Genomic DNA, 20,360 nt, shown 5'->3' on the forward strand with positions numbered 1-20,360 from the left:
CTAATTGTAAAATAAAATACCTGGAACCGGTCATTTTGACCGGTGTTGTGGGTTTAGCGTTAATTAATCAATTCGTCCGCCATTTTGTGTCGGGAGAGACGCATAGGCGTAGAAAAGTACGAATTAGAGTTCAGAAGCGAGCGACACAAACGTTCTGGCTAAGCGTTACCTATCTCGAACAGCGAGAACCTGCCCTATCGGAAACGTGAGTCGTGAATCGACGAGTGAACTCGTCAGCTGCTAGAGACAGGTTAAAGATCATAGAGACGCAACACACAGGGACTACGGTCAATAGGGCGAAGAGAGACATGGTAAGCTCAGGCTGGGCGGCGCGATAACGTGCGACACGCGCCCCCTGCGATAGGAAGAGTTGTGTTAATTGGCCGGAGAGAAGTATAGAGAAAAAAAATACGTCAGCAGGCGTGTATGAAGATATATGTATAGGCAGGCATGGCGGCGAGACAGGTCCCCGTCGAGAGTCTCCTTCGTGCAACAATCTCTCTCTCTCTCTCTCTCTTTCCCTTTCTCTCAAACGAAACACCTTCACATTCTTCCTGGAGGTTACGAAACGAAGCGTTTTTTTTTTATCCGGTTAACCATTGTCGAAGATGAAGAACGGGTCCCGTTGGTATTTTTTATTTATTTATTTGTTTGTTAGGCGAGGCTAGCGAAAGAAAAGCCGTAGGCTCCTCGTGCTTGGTCCGTTCGGACGCATTAGTCAGCAGCGGATAGCGAGATCGTGGACGATGCTGGTGTTCCCGGTTGCGGCCACCGCTTCCGGTTGGTTAGACGTAAAAAGAATGGCCGAGCAACAGTTAGCCCTACGTTCTACGAGGTTTGGTTATTGCGGTTCGTTCTCTCTCCCGCTCCTACGCCCGACTAAGTTTACACTGACCTCTGGTTCGCTTCGACCGACACTGTCCTTGATCCCGACCTGTTCTTCGACGTTCCTCTCATGCTCTTCCTTCGCCGGAGAGGAATCGTTCCTCTCGGCCAGGTCCTTGGGCGCGGACTCTTCGGGAACAGAATCGGCGGACACGTGACCAGCACCCGGTCTCCGCTGACGTCCTCTGTACAATCGCCGCCGTGGAGGTTGCGTCCTTTTCACCGAATTCTCTTGATCCTCTACCGGCGATTTCACCCGCGTCCTATCGCGGCTACCTCGACGACCAAACTCGTACGAATTGAACCTCTGCGCGCCACGGGCAGGTGGACCAGGTGTCTTCGTGCTCGCTGTGGTAGTCGGCAATGTTACGATTAAGGTTGTCGGGTTCTGATCTTCCTTTGTCGTGGGTTCTTTCTCGGTACTAGCTGTAGACTTCTCTTCTGGTCCGGGTTCCTTCGGAGTAGTCAACGTCTCGGTCACAATGTCTTCTACCGTCGAAATTTCGGTGGATGTCTGATCAGCCTCCTCGGTGCTGGAGGAAGGGAAATCGTTCGGCGATTTGTACGGCACGCTAGCTTCGACATCTGTCGTAGGAGCTATGGTCGACTCGACGATCGATGTTACGGCTAGAGTCGAACCGGTGGAAGCCTTCAAGGCTGTGGAGGACGATGCTTTGATGGTCGTTGGCACCGTGATGGGTTCGCTAACTGATTCTTCTTGCTTGACTGGTGGAATCGTTGCTCTGTGTCTAGTCCTTCCCCTGCCTCGGACTACTTGTCTAGTAGTTGGGTAGTCAGTGGACGAAGGAGTCTGTGTGGAGGAGCTCGTAGTGTTTCGTCGACGCGACCGTTGCGTGGTCGTCTCGCTTGGCCCGGTGTAAACTGGGGACACTTCGGTGTTCAAACTCGTTGGGACCTCCGTGCTCTTCTCGGTTCTATTATCCTCTCCGATGGACAAGGTTGTCGGCTCGGTAGCAAAGGTCTCGGTCTCGGTGAAGCTCGCTGGGGTCTCGGTTTGGCTTCTGGTCACGTAGAAACCTCGCGGGTTCGTCAGGTTCTTGGGCAGGTGGGTCAAAGGAATAGCGCGCAGCGTGGTCGGTCTGATCGTGGTGGTCGACGAGTCCTCGCGATCGATCCTCTTCTTGCTGGCCAGAGAGGACTCCGCCTCGTCCGCGACATTCTCCTCTTCGAAATACAAACGTGCTTTGTCCTCGATCGGGTCCAGCTCGGCCTGTTTCGCCTTGGTCAGTATCCAGGCGCCGTCTTTCTGGTAACCCGGCTGTTCGGGTACGCTGGCCTCGCCGCGAGCATTATCCTCGTCGACCTCGAGAACGAGGTTCGTCTCTCTGTTGTCGAGCAAGCTCAACTGCACGGGCGAGGAATTGTCGGCCAGCTCGCTGGTCCGAAGACCGATCAGTTCCTTCAGGGTCGGCAACCTAATTGCTTCCGAGCCGGCGACCTGAAAATCAGAAGAAAGGCAGCACGCTTAATCACCGATCCTCCCGGATCATTCCCTTGATTCCCTCTCTCTCTCTGCGGTGCCGTCCCGGCAGTCTCCGTCCTGGAGGAGAAGAGGCGGAGAGAGAAAATAAGAGAAAGCCGGCGATCCTCTCGATCGGCGCAGGTCCTCCTCTGTACTAGAACTCGGGGAAAAGCGTAGCTCTCCTCTACGAACAAACGATGAACCGATGAAGGATCAACCTCCGCTTAGTCTCGCTCGTGTATCGATCCTTCTTCGATACGCACAGCCTTCGGTGGGGTCCTAGTCTTCTACTTCGATACCCTAACTCTCGCAAAGAGCGTGCAGACGGTTATCTCCGATCGCGTTCGATTTTGGAGAATCAATCTACATCCTCCGGGCTGGTCCTCTATCTCGATACTCTAATTCCGTGAACAACCGACCGATGAACTGATGAATGGAAGACGAAAAGAGTTCCGGTCGCACGTTACTCTCGAAAGTCGTGTGTGATCTTGCAATATGATGACGAAGAAGATGAACGCTCGTATGTACATTAGTATCGATGGGATGAATGATGAGACGTGTGCGGGCCATCACTGGTCCTTGCCGGCGATCAAGTTGCTGAACACCGACTCGATCTCGATGGTCGAGGACTCCTGTGACTCGGTGGTGAGTCTACCGCCGCCTGTCCGATGAAGAAACTCGCCCTCGATGGGCAGCGTGGACCTTTCGACCTGACCTTGTCGTATTTCGTTTGCTGACTCGTCCTCGCCGTCGGACGAGTCTTTGGAGGTCGTCGAGAGGGTGTCTGGAATTGAGGACGCGGTGGTCTGCACGGGGATCCTCGTGGTAGAGGTTAGAGACGAGTATTTGGTCTTGATGAGGATTTTCTGCCTCTCGGTAGTGGCGGACTCCTCGACCGAAGTGACCAACCTAGTGACCAGGGGCTGCGCGGAAGGTGTGGTTGTGTAATCGTCTACGATATTCTGGACCTGTTTCGTTGAGTCTTCGCTAGGACTCTTGGGGGTGGTTCGCAGAGATTGCTGTAGCCTTCTGTGAGCGTCCGCTACGTAATCGAACTTCTTCGCCGGGATCAGGGTCTCGGTAACCGGGTTCTCCGTGCTGGTGGGCCTCCGCGCGTAGAACCTGGTCCTCACGTGCGCGGACGAGTCGAAGCTCGGCGACTGCGTGGCGTCCAGCACCGACTCGTCCTCGTCTGTCGGGAACCTGCCGCGAGTCCTCGGCTGTCTGTAGCCCTGGTAGTTGAGCTTCGAGTCGTTTGACTCCTCGGATTCCTCTGGCGACGAGTCGGCAAGATACGAGCTCTCTGTACTCACTTTCCTTAAGGACTCTGGTACCCTGTACCTGGGACGGGACTCTGGTTTACGGTTCTTGCCGGGCGTCGATCGGTAGACGTCCTCGCTCCCTGTTGAGAGAGCCTCCTCCAGAAGTATCTGTGGCGTCAGCGGAGCTAAGTGACCGGTGGACAACGAGGGAGTGGTGAAGCGACTCCAAAATTCGTTCGAATCTCCATGCGCTGGTAAATTCACCTCGAAGACTGGCCGAACATTAGCTCGGTTGGTCCTAGGGGTCGCCTCCAACGAGACGTCCTCCTCCTCCAGCGACAGCTCCGTTTCTTCTTCGGGTTCTTCTTCTATCGCCGTCTGCGTGGTTCTAGCAGTCGTCGACGAAACCGGTCTGCGACGAATGAACAGACTCTTCCTCCGCTTCGACACCTCCGGATTACTCACCTCGGTAGATGAAAACGCTCTACTCGGAGTCCTCGCGACAACGTTCTGTCCGCCGATGTTCTCCGATAATTCGATCGGTCTCCTGCGCACGAACTTCTTCCTTACGAACCTAGAGTCCTGATAGTAGGTCCTGTTGTAAGGCTCCAGCCTCCGGGTGCCTTGAGATGCCAGCGAGGTCGTGGTCAAGGCCACCGTCGGTGCAGCTTCCGGCTGATTTCGATCGGCCGTCGTTTCATCCACGACGTCGCTCGTGAATCTGATCACGAAGGTGGTGGGCGATGTCGTCGATTCCGTCGAAGCAGTTTCAGCCAGGGTTTCTCCTCGCTCTGTCGAGGCAACGGTGAAGTTGTCGAGCACGGTCGAGGCCATCGTGGCCGTGTCAGGGTCCTCGAAGTCTTCGTCGATCGAGGTGCCCGCGGTCGGTGTCTCGAAGCTGGTATAATCGTTGGTTAGAGCATAATCGATCGTGCCTGCAGTCTCTGCCGTGGATGTGAAGATAGTTTCCGTGGAAGTGCCTTCTGCTACATCCTCCTGCAGCGTCGAGCTCAGGTCAGCGTCCTTAGGGGTCGTGAACCTGAGGACTATACGGTCGTCCTCGGTCGAAGAGACGTCCGCTGGGGTACTAGCGTTCTGATGTATACGAAAACGTCTGACCACCTTCCTCCTCCTCGGCGTCGGCTGCTCTTCTTCGTCCTCCTGCGACGCGGAGGTAGTCGAGGTCACGGGTCTCTTCCTCAACAACACCTTCCTCCTCCTCATCACCGTTCCGTTCTCTTGATTCGGGGAGCTAGCATTCGCATTGAACACGATCTTGATGATATCCGGATTAAACTCCTCGACCTTAGTTTCTCTCCCGACCGTAGTCGTAATTTGCAGTGGCTCGGTGGTGGTGGTGGTGTAAGGTAGACTATCCGTCGCGGTAACCACTTCGTTCTCCCCTATCGACTCTGTGGTGGGAACCGACTCGACGGTGTTGGTCTCGAGCACCGGGTCGGTCGTAGTATTGTCCTCTTCGATGGACACGCTTGCGGTGGTAACCCGAGGTTCCTCTGTGATAGATTCGTTCGAGGTATCGTAGATAACCTCCTCTTCAATCTTCGACGTCGTAGTCACCGTCGTGGAGAGCGTGCTGGTGGAGACTTCGGCTGTCTTCACAGCCTCTTCTACGTCGTTCCTCTTCCTGGTGTACCTGGCCCTGGCGTCGATGTCCCTGCTTGAAGCGGGTTTCTTGAAAATTCTGATGTTCGTGATCCTGTCCTCCTCGTTGGTCTCCTGTTTCGTCACGCTCCTGGACCTGGAGGAGATCTTGTTGGGCGGGCCTTGGGTAATCCTGACGATAGGACTGTCCTCCAGCTCGTTGCCCTTCGAGTGTTCAGTGACCGCCCGCAAGATAGGCTTTCTGAGTCTCCTTCTGACTGGTTCAGGCGTGCTCTCGGTACTCGAAGCTCTACCGCGTTCCCGGACCAACGAGTTGGAAGGCTCTTCGGCCTTGGCCTTGAAGGTTGGCGGCGTGTACCTGCTCGTGCCCCTCTGCCGCGACCGGCCAGGTCTACCTAAGCCCGGGTCCTCGATAGGTTCGCGAGGACTCTCGCTCTCGGCGATCGTTTTCTCCTGCCTCGACCTCAAGCGACCTCGTCCCGCCAGGAAGGTCGGCCGCGCGACGTTTCGCGAGGGAATACTCACCTTGGACCCCGGCAGCGGGGTGGTCGGCTCCGTGGTCGGTCTGCTGCGACGGCTCAGTCCGAAAGGTCTCGGCTGGGACACCGTCGCGGCGCTGCTGCGAGAATTGGGAGCTGACAGCGTCGACGACAGACCCGCCGGAGCCGTGGTCAGCAGGATCTCTGTCGCCGAGTCCTCGACCAGTCGCACCGTCTCTGTCGTTGAGCTGCTAATCGCCTCCGCGCTCTCGTTCGTCCCCGATCTCTCTGTCTCTTCCTCCACAACGATGCTGTTCGCCGTGGTGAACGCCACAGTTGTCGACGAAGGGGTGCTTGTTGACGTAGCCGTGCTCGTCTCTACCTTCTCCTCTTCCTTGCCGATCGAGACCGCTTGCGTCACAGGATCTGGGCTAGCAGATGACTCCGAGACCACTTCCAGAGGCCTCGAGGTCGTGCTTCGGAATCTCTGAATGTTGACGTACCTGCGAAACCATGGTTCAGTTAGCGCTGCGGAGCTTGAAAGAAAACAGGATTATGCTAAAGTATGGCACCTGGACTTAGTGGTCGGGTTCTCCTCGCTCGAGTTACGCGACTCTTCTTCCTTGTCTTCCGAAGAACTGTTCTCGGTGCTTCTGGAATTGTTAACTCTTCAGAATGTTTGTTCCTGTTCTTGGTTGGTTGATTACTTACCTGGATGGGGTCGTGGGACGGCGAGAACGGACAGGCGCCTCCTCTTCCTCATCGTCCTTCAACTCGACGTCGTTCTCGTTCCTGAAAGAATGAAAGTCTCGTTTCTTTACTGCTATCAACACCTTCTCCTGGCGGTCCATCTTCTCACCTGGACGTCGTGCTTGACGGCCGAGCTCGTCTGATGTTGAAGTAGTTGGGAGTCGCCCTCTGCGTCGAGCTGGCCAAGAACGGATTGCTGACAGTCCGCTCCTCGGATGATGCGACGTCCGCGGTGTCGTCGTCGAGCTCTTCGTCGTCCTCGACCTCCTCTTCGTCTTCGACCGGCGGCTCCTTCGTGGAGGGCCTAACCCAAAAGACATTACAGTATGTTTTTGCTCATTGTACTCCCGATTAAACGCTCGTTCTTTACGTGAGCTTGTTACTTGTTATTATATAATGTACTCAAAAAATTCACCTAGGCCTCTCGATGGTCACGTACTGAGGCTTCTGCGACCTCCGCAAGTTCTTCACTTCGGGGACCTCGTCCAAACCTTCGAATTGCGCTCCACCTGGTCCGTTTGCGTAACTCGTGCCCCGCGATATGCTTGCTCTACTTGTAGCCACCTTGGTGGACTGACGATTTAGCACCCTTTCGTACAGGCTACGACTTATGGTTGCAGGAGTGACGCGTTCGGTGTCGACGCTCGTTTCGTCCGAGCCTTTGCTCTGCAGGTACAGTTGCTTCTCTAGCTCCTCGATGCCACCTGTGGGAACGGAACCTCGTAGATAAGACTGTTACAACGTTAATTGTTAATTAGACAATTAACCCTCTACCTACGGTAGCCTGACCGCATCTAAAATAAATGACTGTACCTGCTTTCTTGATGAGCATTATCAGCTCCTTGATGACCTTAGGATCCTCTTCATCCTCTGTGCCGAGGATCTTCACGGATTCCTCGTGGCTCTCGGACTTCTTGGTAACCTGTGGTGCCTCCGTGGTCGTAGTGGTAGTCGTGGTAGGCTTGTTCCTGGTGATCGTTTTATAGAGAAGTGGCTTCGGAGTGGTGGTCGTGCTAGGCTCCTTCTTCTCTTCCACCTGTTCCTCCTCTTCGCTTTCATCCTCGCCTTCGTAGTCATCCTCGTATTCCTCTTCTTCCGGTTTCTCGGTGGTTGGCTTTCTGGTACTGCTGTAGAGATAGGTCGTTCGACTCGTGGCTGCCGTAATCGGTGCCCTGGTCGTCGACGCTGTAGCCTGCGACGATGTCTTCGTCTTCGGACAGATCACGTTCCGAGGATAATCGCAGGAATCCGCCGCCTTGTTGAACACCAGTCCTGTACGAGAACGATGCGGTCAGTATCGAGAGGTCCGACCACGCGGATCGATGAGAAAGTGAAGGTTGAACTCACCGGAAGGACAAGTGAACTGATGCGCGACCACGCCAAGGCCACCTGGTCCACTGTCCAGGCACCAGAAGTACTTCTTGCAGTCTCGGGGATGCGGGAAGAACCCTTCGTCCTCGCACTTGAAATCTAACATTTGATAGCGTTCGTATTATCGGTTTGTTATCATTCCGGTAAAGAATTGTATTTTGAACAAATATTTTGAATAACGCTGTAACAATTTCTCAGCCTCGGAGCACTTACCAGTGCCAGGATCAGGCGTGGTTGGGGGCTCAGGTGTAGTCAGCTGGTTGCTCAGAGACTCCTCTTCCGATTCATTTTTCTTTTGCTTGCGGCGAGTCTGTTTCCTGCGATTCCGACTCGAACTTCCTATCGATTGATTCTTAGGCCTGCTCTTCCCCTTCTCCCTCGATCTGTCATTCTTCTCGGCTTTGACCGCGTTCCCCTTGTCAGAGTCATCTTCTTCGGAAGAAGATTGACTGTAGGACCGCCTGTACACGTCTTGATCCTCTTCGTCCTCCTCTCTGCTCGCCTTTGGTCTCGCGTAGGTCCGGAATTTCGGTCTTGGAGACGTGACGCGCTTCTTCGTGATCGGTGCCGCTGTTGTGGTGCTTCTTCTGCTACCGGAACCCTGTCGTCTACCTCCTGAGTTGCTGGGCACTGTTGGTAGCCGTGTTTTCTTGCGATTGTCCCCTGACTGCGACTTCTGAACGGCATTTCTGATTGGAACACGGAGACAAGATTAACGAGACTACTCCCTGATCTCGATCTACAGGTACTGCATAGAGATTGTAATTTGTCCAGCGACTAAACTAAAATGGGACTAGAGTGCCAGCGCTACCTAATTTCTTCTAGGGTGTTTTTAGGCTGTTTACGATAACACATTATATTGGGTCACTGAGCAACTAAACTGCATAGGGACAATGGTACTAGGGCTCTATCTAATCTCTTCTCGAGTTCCTCATTTAGACTGATCGCAATAATACGATTTGTATTATCATCTGCTAGATTGTTGAGAGGATTGAAGCGCTAGAATCTCACGTGGAATCGGTCAGAAGGGCTTGCTTGGCTGCCTCGATCAGCGGGTACGGTCGGTCGTGGCACTTGCCCCTGAAGTCATCGTTGTCGATTGTCCAGAACATGATGCCGCCAAGATTCTTCTCGTTCGCGTACTTCGCCTTCAGCTTCACGATGTCTTCGTCGTCGTAGCCGACCCACTGGTCGTCCTTGAACGCGTACGGACCCATTGCTTTCGAGTTTGGCTGCACCACCTCCCAGTCGTCTGACTGCGATAGACTCTCGCAGATCTGAGGATCGATAGCAACATTGAAGCAACAGACTTCGAAACACAATTCAGTATTCTGAACCAAACCTGACCTCGTAGTAAGCAAGATAGCCCTTCTCCCTAGTTGCATCGCCTTCAGTTCCAGGACCGTCAGCCGGCGCTCCCAGCTCCGTCGCGTCCCTATTGAACAGCGTGTACGATCTACCATAAGTCGGGATCCCTAAAATGATCTTCTCCGGCGAGGCACCCTTCTTCAGCAAGTAATTGATCGTGTAATCCTAAAAAGTTCGTCGAGATCAACGCGCCATCGAATGCAAGTTCCAGAGAGTTGGTCTTACAATCGTCAGCTCGCTGTCGTAGTTATACTCGTTGTCCTCTTCCAAGGGATACAGAGGGGAATGATGATTGACGGCGGGCTCGTAGGACGAATGATAGTCGTACGAAAGCAGATTGATAAAATCCAGGTACTCGTTCAACCTGGGCACGTCGTAGCCTTTGTCGATGTACTCGATACCCGCTGGCATGGCCAGGGATAACAGTAACCTCGGTCTTCCGGTCTTCGAGGACTCCTTGTCGAACTCCTCTCTGAGTTCCTTCAATAGAAACCAAAAGAAATAATGTCAATCGAATTCAACACGTTCGCCACCGGACACTTGAATTTCGATTAAAAATTGCTCATGTTTAAACAGTTAGAGAATTGAGTAGTTCAGCTGAAAAAGATCGCTCCTCTTCTACGAAATTATGAACTACAAAGAAGTTCAGGATGTGTTCAACAGCCTCCCACGGGGAATTATTGAACAGATCAAGTTTGAACATCAAGTACGCGAGTACCAGACGTTTACCTGGACTAGGCTAGCATAGTTGTCCTTGTCCCGAGGTTTCCCGCCGTCCCTGAACGCCGGGTACTCCCAGTCGAGGTCCAGGCCGTCGAAGTGGTTCTTCCTGAGGAACTTGACGGAGTTCTTGACGAACTCCCGTCGCCTGTCCTGGTCGGCGACCATCGGCGAGAATCGGCTGGACCCCTCGTTCCATCCGCCGATCGCCAGCAAGGTCTTCAGGTTCTTGTTGTACGTCTTCAGCCCGGTGAACTTGGCGTAGCCACCTTGAACATTCGCCATGGTGCATCGTCAGACACCGTCTCTCTCTCTCTCTCTCTATGCTCAAGGTCGCTTCTTTTACCTTTCTCGATGTCCTGGTACTTGTCGAACGGCTTCAGAGCGTTCTCCTTGGTGAACCCACCGAACGCGTAGATCAGGTGGGTGCACAGGTACGGGTTGATGTTCTGAGGTGAGAATTTCGCCGTACCTGGTCTGTAGATCGACCAGTTAGTGTAGTAGCAGACGACCTTGCGCTCGGCATCACCTGCAACGCGTCAAGTACATCCAGCTGTTTTCCCATTTCGGTTTTCGCAGAATTTCTCTACGTGAACAGCGACGGTCTTTAAGGGAATTACGATTTTATAAGAGAAAAATAGGAGAAGTGATCTTTTGAAACCGACGAGGCTAGGCTAATCAATCGCGATCCAGCCTAATGATCGATCGAGACACCTGTCACCCCCCAGAGAAACTGAAACCCGTTCCTTGAACTTTCTCACGAATTTCCTTTCGGCGAGGCTTGTGTCGATCACTACTTTGTAAGTTTCTATAATTATCTATTTGTAATCTTATTCGAATAATCCCGAACAGTGTCACAAGTTAATGTTTCCCCTGCGAGCAATTAGCACGCGTGCTCCGCTAACAAAACCAGCAGAAGTTTCTCTTTTACATTTGCGCGCGCGAAACCCCACGATTGCTTTCGATCGCGAAGAGTCACCCCAGGTGCTTTCACCGATGATCGAGCGAATCGAGGTCGACTCGAGATACAATGCGAAAATCGAGTCTGGAATTAAGATCGAGGGCGACCGTGACCACCCACCTGGCGCTGGGACTCGGGCAGCGATCGCACGATCCACGGAAACTACTGTTTCTTCTTTTGTGGGTCCTAGAATTTTGTTACAGACCCACAATTTGTGTCTACAATTTTTTAACGTTCTCGAAAATTTGCTTTCAGGTCTCGAATGAAGGTGCCCCGTGAACTACAGATGAGTGAACGACCGTGACAGCATCAACAGCACGCACTCATGACGCAGGGTGAGTGGATTTAAAAACTACATTCATTGATATCTACAGAAACCACTATTTCCCCGTTCGTGGGCTCTAGAATTTCATTACAGACCCCACAAGTTTTCTCACAGATCCCTCAATATTTCGTAAGATCTAAACATTGCATTCTCTCGCACGTATCCTATAATTTTTTGCAAGCTTTACAATTATTATATACATAATTTTCTTCCCGAGTCCTATGACCTTTCTCTACAAGTCCTGTAATTTTTTCGCGGCGGCTACAATTTGTTAACGCATTCCAAAAATCCTTTCACGTCTCGGACGAAGATGGCCACAGATATCGCGTGCGCTCGCGACGCAGGGTGAGCCAATTGAAAAACGACGTTTATCCGGCACTCATTAGTCCCTTTCGATTCGTTTCCACGATCGACCGCGCTGTTGCAAATCGGCCTCGAGTCACGAAAGAAGTTTCATAATTGCCTAGAAAGCAGTTCGATTTTCCCGGTGGGAAAAAGAACGGACGATCGCTTCACAGTTTCCACGGGTAGCATTAACGACTTGCGCGCGTTTTGCATAGAGCGGAATTGTTCGCGGCAGGAATCGACGATTCGACGGAAGCGGCTGGCGGCGCGACGATTCTCTTTCACCGCATAGTTTCGCGTTGCGCCGACGGTAATGGTGTTAAGGCGGTGCATAACACCGCAGATAATATCGGTAAGAGGCGCGTGGCTCGCTGAAAACCTGGAATTATCGCCCGGGAGCCTCGCGAAATTACAATGCGAACGCTTTCTGCGACCTATTTCCTTCTTCCCGTGCTTTCCTATCGCGCTATCATGGCCTCCAAAGTTTTTAGAGGCACTGCACACAGGCTCACTAATCTACCCTCATTCCTCACAATCACTTCTTCGTTGGGGAATTCTCGTTTTTAGCGACCTGGTTCTTTTATGAGGTCCCAATTTTTACTCTCTACCCTCTAGTCCCTTTTGTTTGATTGTTTTACGTCGCTTCTTCAATTGCTATGGTTATTAACACGTTGTTTCGTAGTTTGTTTACTTGCCATATTTGTGCAGCTACCAGAGTTGGGCAACAATTTTATTTAAATAAAAATTTCGAATAAAGTGGGTTTAAAACCAACTTGGAAAGACCAACTTTATTCGAAATTATTATTTAGATACAATTTTTACCCAACTCTGGCAGCTACGATGAAATTCGCAGTACAATCAGTGTAAATATGAATAGACAGCCTCAGGGAAGAGAACACAAAATCAAGGTTGGTTAAAAATCATTAAATAAATGAACAGAAAATATAATCGTACAAAATTTATTCAAAATCAACAAGCAAACGAATATTTTTATTGTTTGTGATAACTTATTAAAACTATCTTCCACGCAAAGGGCTGCTTGGAAGATATTTAAAAAAAAGAAAACATTCTATATGCTTTTTGATGATTACTATGCACTCTAAGGTGCCTCTAGTAGGGACTAGACGTAGGGATATTTCATATTTCACCGCAAAGTACCCCTAACTATGTTTTGCATTCACTCTTTCATTCGTTAATCTCCTCTTCCTGGACCCTGAAGATGTAAACAGTTCTAATGATCTGTTCCTTGTATTTTTAGAGGTCCCAAATTCTTCTCGAGTGTGTGGGACACTTTTCGGCAGATGTAGTGACCTACTTCTGGTCTCTCCACGATCCCGAAAATGTTCTCAGGCTTCCGGCGATTCGCCCGCGCCCTCGATTTGTATAGAGAACAACTCCGATCTACGCGACCAACCATCGATTTCCCGCAAGGAGAACGAAACGATCGAGAAGAACATTCTTTCGGTTATAAGGGCGTTCCCGCGCGTAGATCACGATCTCACCTTTAGCTAGTCATGAGCGGATTGCGTCAATTATGCCGGTTTTTTCAGATCCCGGAAACGGTTACCGTATCGATTACGAGATGCGGAGATAGAAACACGGCGGGAACGATCGCCTTTAAAGATCGCTCGATCGCGAGCCTTTTCACGCTTACAATGTTGCTTTCGACGGTTCCAAGACCGCCTCCGATTCCCCCTCCCCCTGATCTCACTTGGTCCCACCTGATTCCCACCCGATAGGTAACCCCTCTCCTCTCGAACGGAATCTGATCGAAAGGCTCTCGAACCTCCGCTCCGGGAGGTTTTTGCCGCGTACCGTTTTCACCGGGAATGGTGCCTGTCTGTGTAGAAGCACGTTTCACCGATCTGTACACGGGACACGCAGTGAAAACTGCATCTGTGCGTGCATGCATGCACCGGTCCTCACGTGCACCGGGCCCCGTGTACCGAGCACGCTAGAGAAATTACGGGGGACGCCGGGAGACTCGGTCACAGAGTAAATGGGCCATTCTTTCGCGGCGCTAACCTTGCTGTTGTACTCTTCTCTCTCTTTCTCTCGTTCTCCCTCTTTCTCTTTTGCTACCGTTTGCCTCAACAGTGTCAATTCGGTCCCGTTAGAAATTGTGTCTAACCCTTCCCTGCACAGACCGGTGAGATTCATGAATCAAATTTCATGCATCGTTCTAACCTTCTTCCGATTGTCTTGGCATTCCTCAATGAATTCTTGTTTTACTAGGAGTAAGCAGTTTTATGCAATGCAACAACGATAGAACTTATCGCGTGAGAATGCATGTTAAAAAGGTTCCACGGCTCACTTTGTAAACAGAACCTGTTCAAATATTCTGTAACTCTTTCTATCACATCCAGAGACTCTTAACGTTTCTAGCCATTCATGTTTCGCTCGAAAGTTTCACTATTTTCATCGATACTTCGGCTCGAAATGGAGGTAACTTTGAATTCGTTCGCTCTCAGCAGTTCCCGCGCGTGCTACTAATGATAAACTCGACGAGTTTATGTGTGCAACGAGTTACGCGCTAAAATAGAAATTACTGTAGAAGTGAGTTGCAATATCTCGAGGTTTTGTGTACAGTAGATCGTAGAAAAACTCCTGTGTATCAAGGCTGAAATGTTTCACTTTTACATGGACTTGATATTGTCGCGGCAAGCATTGAAATCTGAGTAACGTAGACCAGGGGTTCTTAAATCTATGTAGCCCGCGGCTCCCTCTTGAACAACATTTTGTTGCGGACCTAGGCATTTTTCTTCTTCATGTAGGATTTTTATTAAATGTGTCATTTGAATAAAAGCGAAAAGTTGGGGGATGTATGGTTAATGTAAAAATTGTTTCGCGGATCACAGTTTAAGAACCTCTGATGTAGACTGTTCGGTGCGTTGTTCCTGGATCCTCGGACGTGATCAAGATCGACGACACGTCGCTGTGCGTTTCTAATGTCGAAATTTCTCTCGTTGCTAAATAGAACTAAATACTCACCACGGTGTACCGTCGCGAGCAGAATACACAAGGCGAGCAGCAGCGACACCGTTTTGCACCCCTGAAATGAGAAAGCAACCCCGTTAAAAATCAACACGACATTTCAAAATCAATATGGAACCGTAATACTTCAATACAGAAACTATATTTTCTCCTACTGTGGCAGAAAAATCGTTGCCTTCGTAGTCAAACTGGAAATTAATACCATTTTATGACTATGATGACTACTATGATTCAACACTGAATTTTCTCTTTTTATCTTCGCATATTGAATGCCTTCCACATCGAGAAGATTGATCTTTGAGTCGACTTGTTTATATCATTTCGTACAAGCGAAAGGAACGAATTTTTCTGTGAATATTAGTGGAAGACAGTCGAAGAAAGGAAAGTTTAGGCGGCCTAGCTCGAAAGTAAAAGTTAATCCTACATAAGAATTGTACAAACAAACGATTAAGCCTGAATATCTACCCCACGCTTTCGTAACCGAGTCACGAGCAGCACCAGGCTTGCAATTATGATCGTAAGTAGCCACGAACGGCTCTCGTTTCGAGTTGTACGGCCGAGGCTTCCGTGGCCACTGTCTACACGCCATTATGTTTCTCTTGCGTTTTTCCCCTTGAGCCTTTTTCTGTTGTCCGGTGCATAGCGCGTTCAACGATCCCCATTACCCTTGAGCTCTCTTTACTTTCTGCGAACACTGGTTTCTCTCTCGTTGTCGCAATCAAGGACACCGTTGTTATCGCTGATCCGTTCTCAGTGGATCTCGATAATCGCGATCCCCTCCAATGAGGAGGCACCTGTCTACGGAAGGTTATGGAATATGTACAAATATTGCAGTGTGTCCACGAAAAAATTGTAGAACTTGGGAGAAAAGCATTTAGGATCTATCAAAAAAATTGCAGAGCTTGCGAATAAATTTTTAAAAAAGTACAGAGTCCCCAAAAAATTCTAAGACTGTGAAAGACCCGTAAGGTTTACAGAAAGGGCCTCCAAAAAATTCAGTTCAAGGCCCACGAAAAAATTTAGGTCCAAGAAAAGAGTGTGTCCTACGAAAAATCGATAGAGTGAGCAAAGAAGTTGTGTGGCTTGTGAAAAAGGATGGTTAGTACGGTGTTGTTAGAACAAATAAATAAAGGAAGTTTGTGGTCCATATTAGGTCCCGTGGCTCGACTATTTTCGTGGACTGCTTTCTACAGTTGGTTCTGACGATCTCGCGTAATTAACGCCCGCCGGCCGATTCCACTTTCGACTTCAACGGAGTCGGCTCGATCTGTTATGGATTTGCATAGGCGGGTTCTCCGAGGAGAATACGATTAGCCGCGATCCTCTTTCGAAATCCCGCCGCTCGGAAACGACCGGTCGAGGACAATTGCGTGGATTTCCGTCGGTCGACCTCGTTCGACTTTCCTGCCGATCGAAAATACACAAGCCTATCGGAACCTGATCGTTATTCACTACCTTAGGCAGTACAGGACGCGATAACAGAGATTAATTACTAGACTGCGGATCTTTACGCAAAATAAAAATGATCTGGGTCGACAGCGAAGCGACTTGAGAAATTTTTTCTTCCACAATTTTCAAAAATTTCATCGTTCACTGTTTGAAATTTTCCCTGCTCATTCAATTACATACTCTATTAATTACGAGCCATGCAGATAGAAGGATTGGAATAGAGATCGCGAAGATCCGAGAACTTCAACTTGATGGATTCGTTCGTATACTCTTCAGCTTTATGAAAATGTTGCTGACCATTAGACAACAAGTTCAAGAGAAAATACACTGTATTAGAAACAGTATCAGTGAAAATAGAAACCCGGGTAACGGGATCGTGCGGTGATAAGTAGACTGTGCACCTTCTCAAAATGCAGCCGAAGGATCTTTCCCTCCCCATTTCCACTAACTACAGATTTTCTTCCTATGGGTCTTGAAAATTATTCATAAATCTCAAAATCCTTCTTACAAGGGTTTCACAATTTTTCCACAAGCTCTGCAATTTTTTTACGAGCTCAAAACAATCAGTGCACTTCAGGAAAAGCTCAGGAAAAATTCCAAGGCGATCGCGTTCACCGAAAGAAATAGATTTGCTAATGATCGGCCAGTGAGCGTAGGTATCATCGAAGAGCTCTGGTCTCACCATGGACTTTAAGCTTTGCTCAAAGGTTTCGCAATTTTTACACAAGCTCTGCAATCTTTTACAAGCTCAAAATAACCAATAAACTTAAGAAAATGCTTAGGAAAAATTCCAAGGCGATCGCGTTCACCGAAAGAAATACATAGATTTGCTACTGATCGGCCAGTGAGCGTAGGAATCATCGAAGAGCTCTGGTCTCACCATGGACTTTAAGCTTTGCTCACAAGTTTTGCAATTTTTCCACAAGCTTTGCAATTTTTTTACAAGCTCGAAACAATCAGGACACTTCAGGAAAAATTCTATAGCGATCGCACTCCGATCTCGCATCGCTGTAGATCTAGCGACTTCCGGATTCGATTGAGGATCTCGGGATGATGCGCAAAGGCGAATCAGGTACGCGACACCTGGCGGGGCACCTCCTCCGGTTATGCAACCCGCGAACGCGTAAAGAGAAAGCAAGAAGAAAGAAGGAGCGCGGCGGCGACTTTCTCGCGCGTTTCGGCCGACGAGCGCGCGTTACATTCGCGTAACGTTACGTCGTGACGACGTTCCTGTGCCAACGAACAATTAACCAGTGTCTAGAGGGAGGCTGCATTTAGGCTAGACTATCCTCGGTCGCGAATAACGCATTCCACGCCCGTTTACCGCCTTGGAATCCGCTGGTTTTCCCGCGTTTCCCTTTCGCTCGTAATTCCTCGTTAGTCTTCTCGTTTCACGTTCTGAAACCTCTCATATTGACGTTTATTGCCTGTTTTTGTGAGATCTCACCTAATGTTTTTCTTCGCTAAACGGAGCAAAATTGGCACGGGATTTATGCGAACGTTGGTTCAAATAGGACTTTAACATAGGAATTTCTTTAATGTAGAAATAATTTTTAATATAGTAATCGAACCGTCTTGTAACATTTGTCACGCACGATTAAACACAGAAGAATGAGTTTGGAACTTAGGAACATGTATATCGAAGACGATTATTTAAGAAAAATTAATTATTTTTGTGATTAATTGAAAAGATATCACGAATGGTGGCACTTGGAATGTATGTACAGTGGGTGTACAAAGCATTCGTACACCTTTTAAAAACGAATAACTTTTTCAAATCTGTACCCAATAACTTTAGTTTTTTTGAGACGTTAGAAGGATTAGTTTACTAGCTAATATGTAAATCATTTTTTTTAAATTGCTGTTGGTCGCAATTGCAAAGGAAAAAGTAAAGGGCACGATTTTTAAATTTTTTATCTGTGCCTGTATAATGAAAATTTAAAACATGTATTTTGTAAATGTAAGTAAATTACATATATGTACAAAGTTTCATTGAAATCGGTTGACGCATAAAAAAGCTATGGGCATTGTAAGATGTAAAAATCTTTGACTTTAGGGCTTGCGATTCATCTAAATCACAGGTTCTTACAATTTTTGCTATTTTCAATCAATTATTATTTCATAACAATCTTGATTGATTTCGATGAAACATTGTACATGTATTTAAATTACTTAGACCTACGAAAGGCACCTATAAATTTTCATCACAGGCACAGATAAAACTTAAAAATTCGTGATTTTTACTTTTTTCTTCGCACTGGGGTCAATAACAATTTAAAAAGAAAATTATTTACACATTAGTTAGTAAACTAATCTTTCTAACGTCTCTAAAAAACTTAAGCTGTTGGGTTCGATTTTGAAAAAGTTATTCGTTTTTAAAAGGTGTACGAATACTTTGTACACCCACTGTAGTTCTTTTGATGCCACACCTTAGGCCTTAAAGCAATCCACGTGTGCGTGATTCCAAATGGGAATATCATGGTACTTAATGGGTTAAAATAATCGTCGGCCGGCCCGAGCGGGTGATATTTGCGAGGAAAAATAAGCGGCTCGAAATTTAAAGGCTCGACGGGTTCCGCCGCTTTCTCGCGTCGCGGAACGAGATTCTGATAGAAGGAATCGGCCGGGAACGCGTGTGGAGCGGCTCGAAAAATTCCCCCCGGACCCTTCTAAATGTCAAATCACTTTCTACGGGGCCGAGAGGCTTCGCTCGTCGAGATCACAGCCGTCCTGTAACGCTTGTAACGCCAGCGAAAAACCACCTGCTCGACGGGCCAGTTCCTTTCGGTAAGTTTCGTAACCGGAACGGAAAGCGTCACGGAATCCCGTCGCGTCCACTTCCAGGAAACATATTATCCAATTCGTTTCTTCAGCTGCGAATTAGCGAAACGACTTCTGGTCGCTAGACTGTGCACGTCTGGCCGAGTGCGGATTTTTTTTTGTCGAACGATTTCGCGACACAGAAGCCGAGACACGAGCGAGAATGTTCCCGGCCGTGTGTTCTTTGTTCAAGTTTGCAGAGTATGTTCTTGGGTAACGCTTCGGATTGTCGAAAACTTTCGTGATCGTTGATCTATCGATTAATCGTTACTCTTTCCTCCGTTGTAAATTCTAAATGGAAGTTGAGAGATATGTCGTTGATCCTGATTTTATAATTTAATAAAGAAAATTGCCAGCGAGTCGAGTATTAAACTTCCAACTTTTATTTTCTGTAGAGAAACTTCTCGAAATTGAAAGAGAAATTGTTTAAAGACAGCAGTAATTTCATTCACAATTCACAGAAGTAGATATTTAACGTATTGTGTAACAGAACTTCTTCTCAAACTATTACGAATTTATCTAAATTCATTTAAATTGAATGTAAATTACATTTAAATTTATTCGATTATATTCAAATGGGCACTACACGTATTTTTTAATGTGCAGCCCAGTTACTGAAAATTAATAGGCTTCCGCTAGGTTACATGTTCCGACACTGTTATGAATGAATACAGTGTATTAACTATTCGGTGCTAGACGCGACGCGAAAAGAGATAGCTGTGCAAAAAGAAAATCGAAGCGTGACGTCGTAAACTCATTAAAAAGAAGATTTAGGTTCAGATATGGTACAGTTGAGTGCGGTTTACGACTGCATAAAGATCGCAATCGGTACAAATATTTCCGTGTACTCTACAAACATAAAAATGCCACGAATGCGATATCTGCAAAGGGAATAGAAAATCGAGGAACGACGTTTTTACGAGTTCATAAACATGTCGAAGATGCTTCGGTAGAACGTTTGGCGGAGAGAATTCAATGAACTCGGCCGCGAAAGTTGCGCGGAACGTTCGGGCATTGCACGGCGTGCGTTTTACGGCCAGTTTGGAGACTTCAACGCCCGCAGTGGACGTTGGGCGGAGTCTCGCTCGTAAATCTCGCTCGGCGAACAATATTTGTCTCGGTCCAATCATTTTCGCTTTGCAAACAATGCGGCATTAGAAAAATATTGTACTGGGAGTCTTAAAAAATTTCCAAAATGCAGTAGAATGTGCAAGAACAGTGCCAAACCTCGTTTATTGCAGTATCTGTTTGTTCTATCGTATTAAATTAATTGTCATTATAATTTGTTGTTAGTTTGCTTCAATATTATGCTGCGAGTTCATTAAAAATTTCAAAGATTCTCTAGACTGTCCATAAGCACGGCGCGAGCGCCTGGTGTATTGCAATCTCTTCTGCAAGGGTCGGTTTCTCTGGTATTTTGTATGCTAATGACTCGCTGCAGTTTCGAAAAGTTGCAAATGCATAACATGAGAATGCAGGAGTGACGCAGGATCTGCGAAGGGCGGGAAATACGGGACGTCCGTAA

General features: G+C 48.4%; 2 protein-coding genes across 6 annotated transcripts in view; one reads left to right on the top strand and one right to left on the bottom strand.

Annotated features, from left to right (window-relative positions):
- LOC143213900 (uncharacterized) overlaps window positions 1-20,360 on the bottom strand; it is a 30,146-nt gene that overhangs the window by 3,989 nt on the left and 5,797 nt on the right. The window contains exons 2-16 of one of the 4 annotated variants that reach the window (XM_076434231.1): window positions 14,564-14,624; window positions 10,288-10,470; window positions 9,951-10,210; window positions 9,447-9,701; window positions 9,201-9,386; window positions 8,865-9,130; window positions 8,067-8,542; window positions 7,830-7,952; window positions 7,296-7,754; window positions 6,898-7,186; window positions 6,592-6,786; window positions 6,444-6,524; window positions 6,305-6,385; window positions 5,779-6,235; window positions 896-2,344 (exon numbers count right to left, since the gene is read on the bottom strand). In XM_076434231.1, the coding sequence (XP_076290346.1) occupies window positions 896-2,344; window positions 5,779-6,235; window positions 6,305-6,385; window positions 6,444-6,524; window positions 6,592-6,786; window positions 6,898-7,186; window positions 7,296-7,754; window positions 7,830-7,952; window positions 8,067-8,542; window positions 8,865-9,130; window positions 9,201-9,386; window positions 9,447-9,701; window positions 9,951-10,210; window positions 10,288-10,470; window positions 14,564-14,624 (4,821 nt within the window). Of the gene's footprint in view, window positions 1-895; window positions 6,236-6,304; window positions 6,386-6,443; window positions 6,525-6,591; window positions 6,787-6,897; window positions 7,187-7,295; window positions 7,755-7,829; window positions 7,953-8,066; window positions 8,543-8,864; window positions 9,131-9,200; window positions 9,387-9,446; window positions 9,702-9,950; window positions 10,211-10,287; window positions 10,471-14,563; window positions 14,625-20,360 lie in introns of those variants that run through there. The other 3 variants (XM_076434233.1, XM_076434230.1, XM_076434229.1) reach the window with 3 other exon arrangements.
- LOC143213929 (prohormone-1) overlaps window positions 1-20,360 on the top strand; it is a 121,615-nt gene that overhangs the window by 3,017 nt on the left and 98,238 nt on the right. For both annotated transcript variants that reach the window (XM_076434300.1, XM_076434298.1), the window contains exon 2: window positions 11,158-11,237. The gene's annotated coding sequence lies outside the window, so the exon portion shown is untranslated. The remainder of the gene's footprint in view (window positions 1-11,157; window positions 11,238-20,360) is intronic.

The sequence above is a fragment of the Lasioglossum baleicum genome, chromosome 12 (genome assembly GCF_051020765.1).
Source record: "Lasioglossum baleicum chromosome 12, iyLasBale1, whole genome shotgun sequence".
NCBI lineage: Eukaryota > Metazoa > Arthropoda > Insecta > Hymenoptera > Halictidae > Lasioglossum > Lasioglossum baleicum.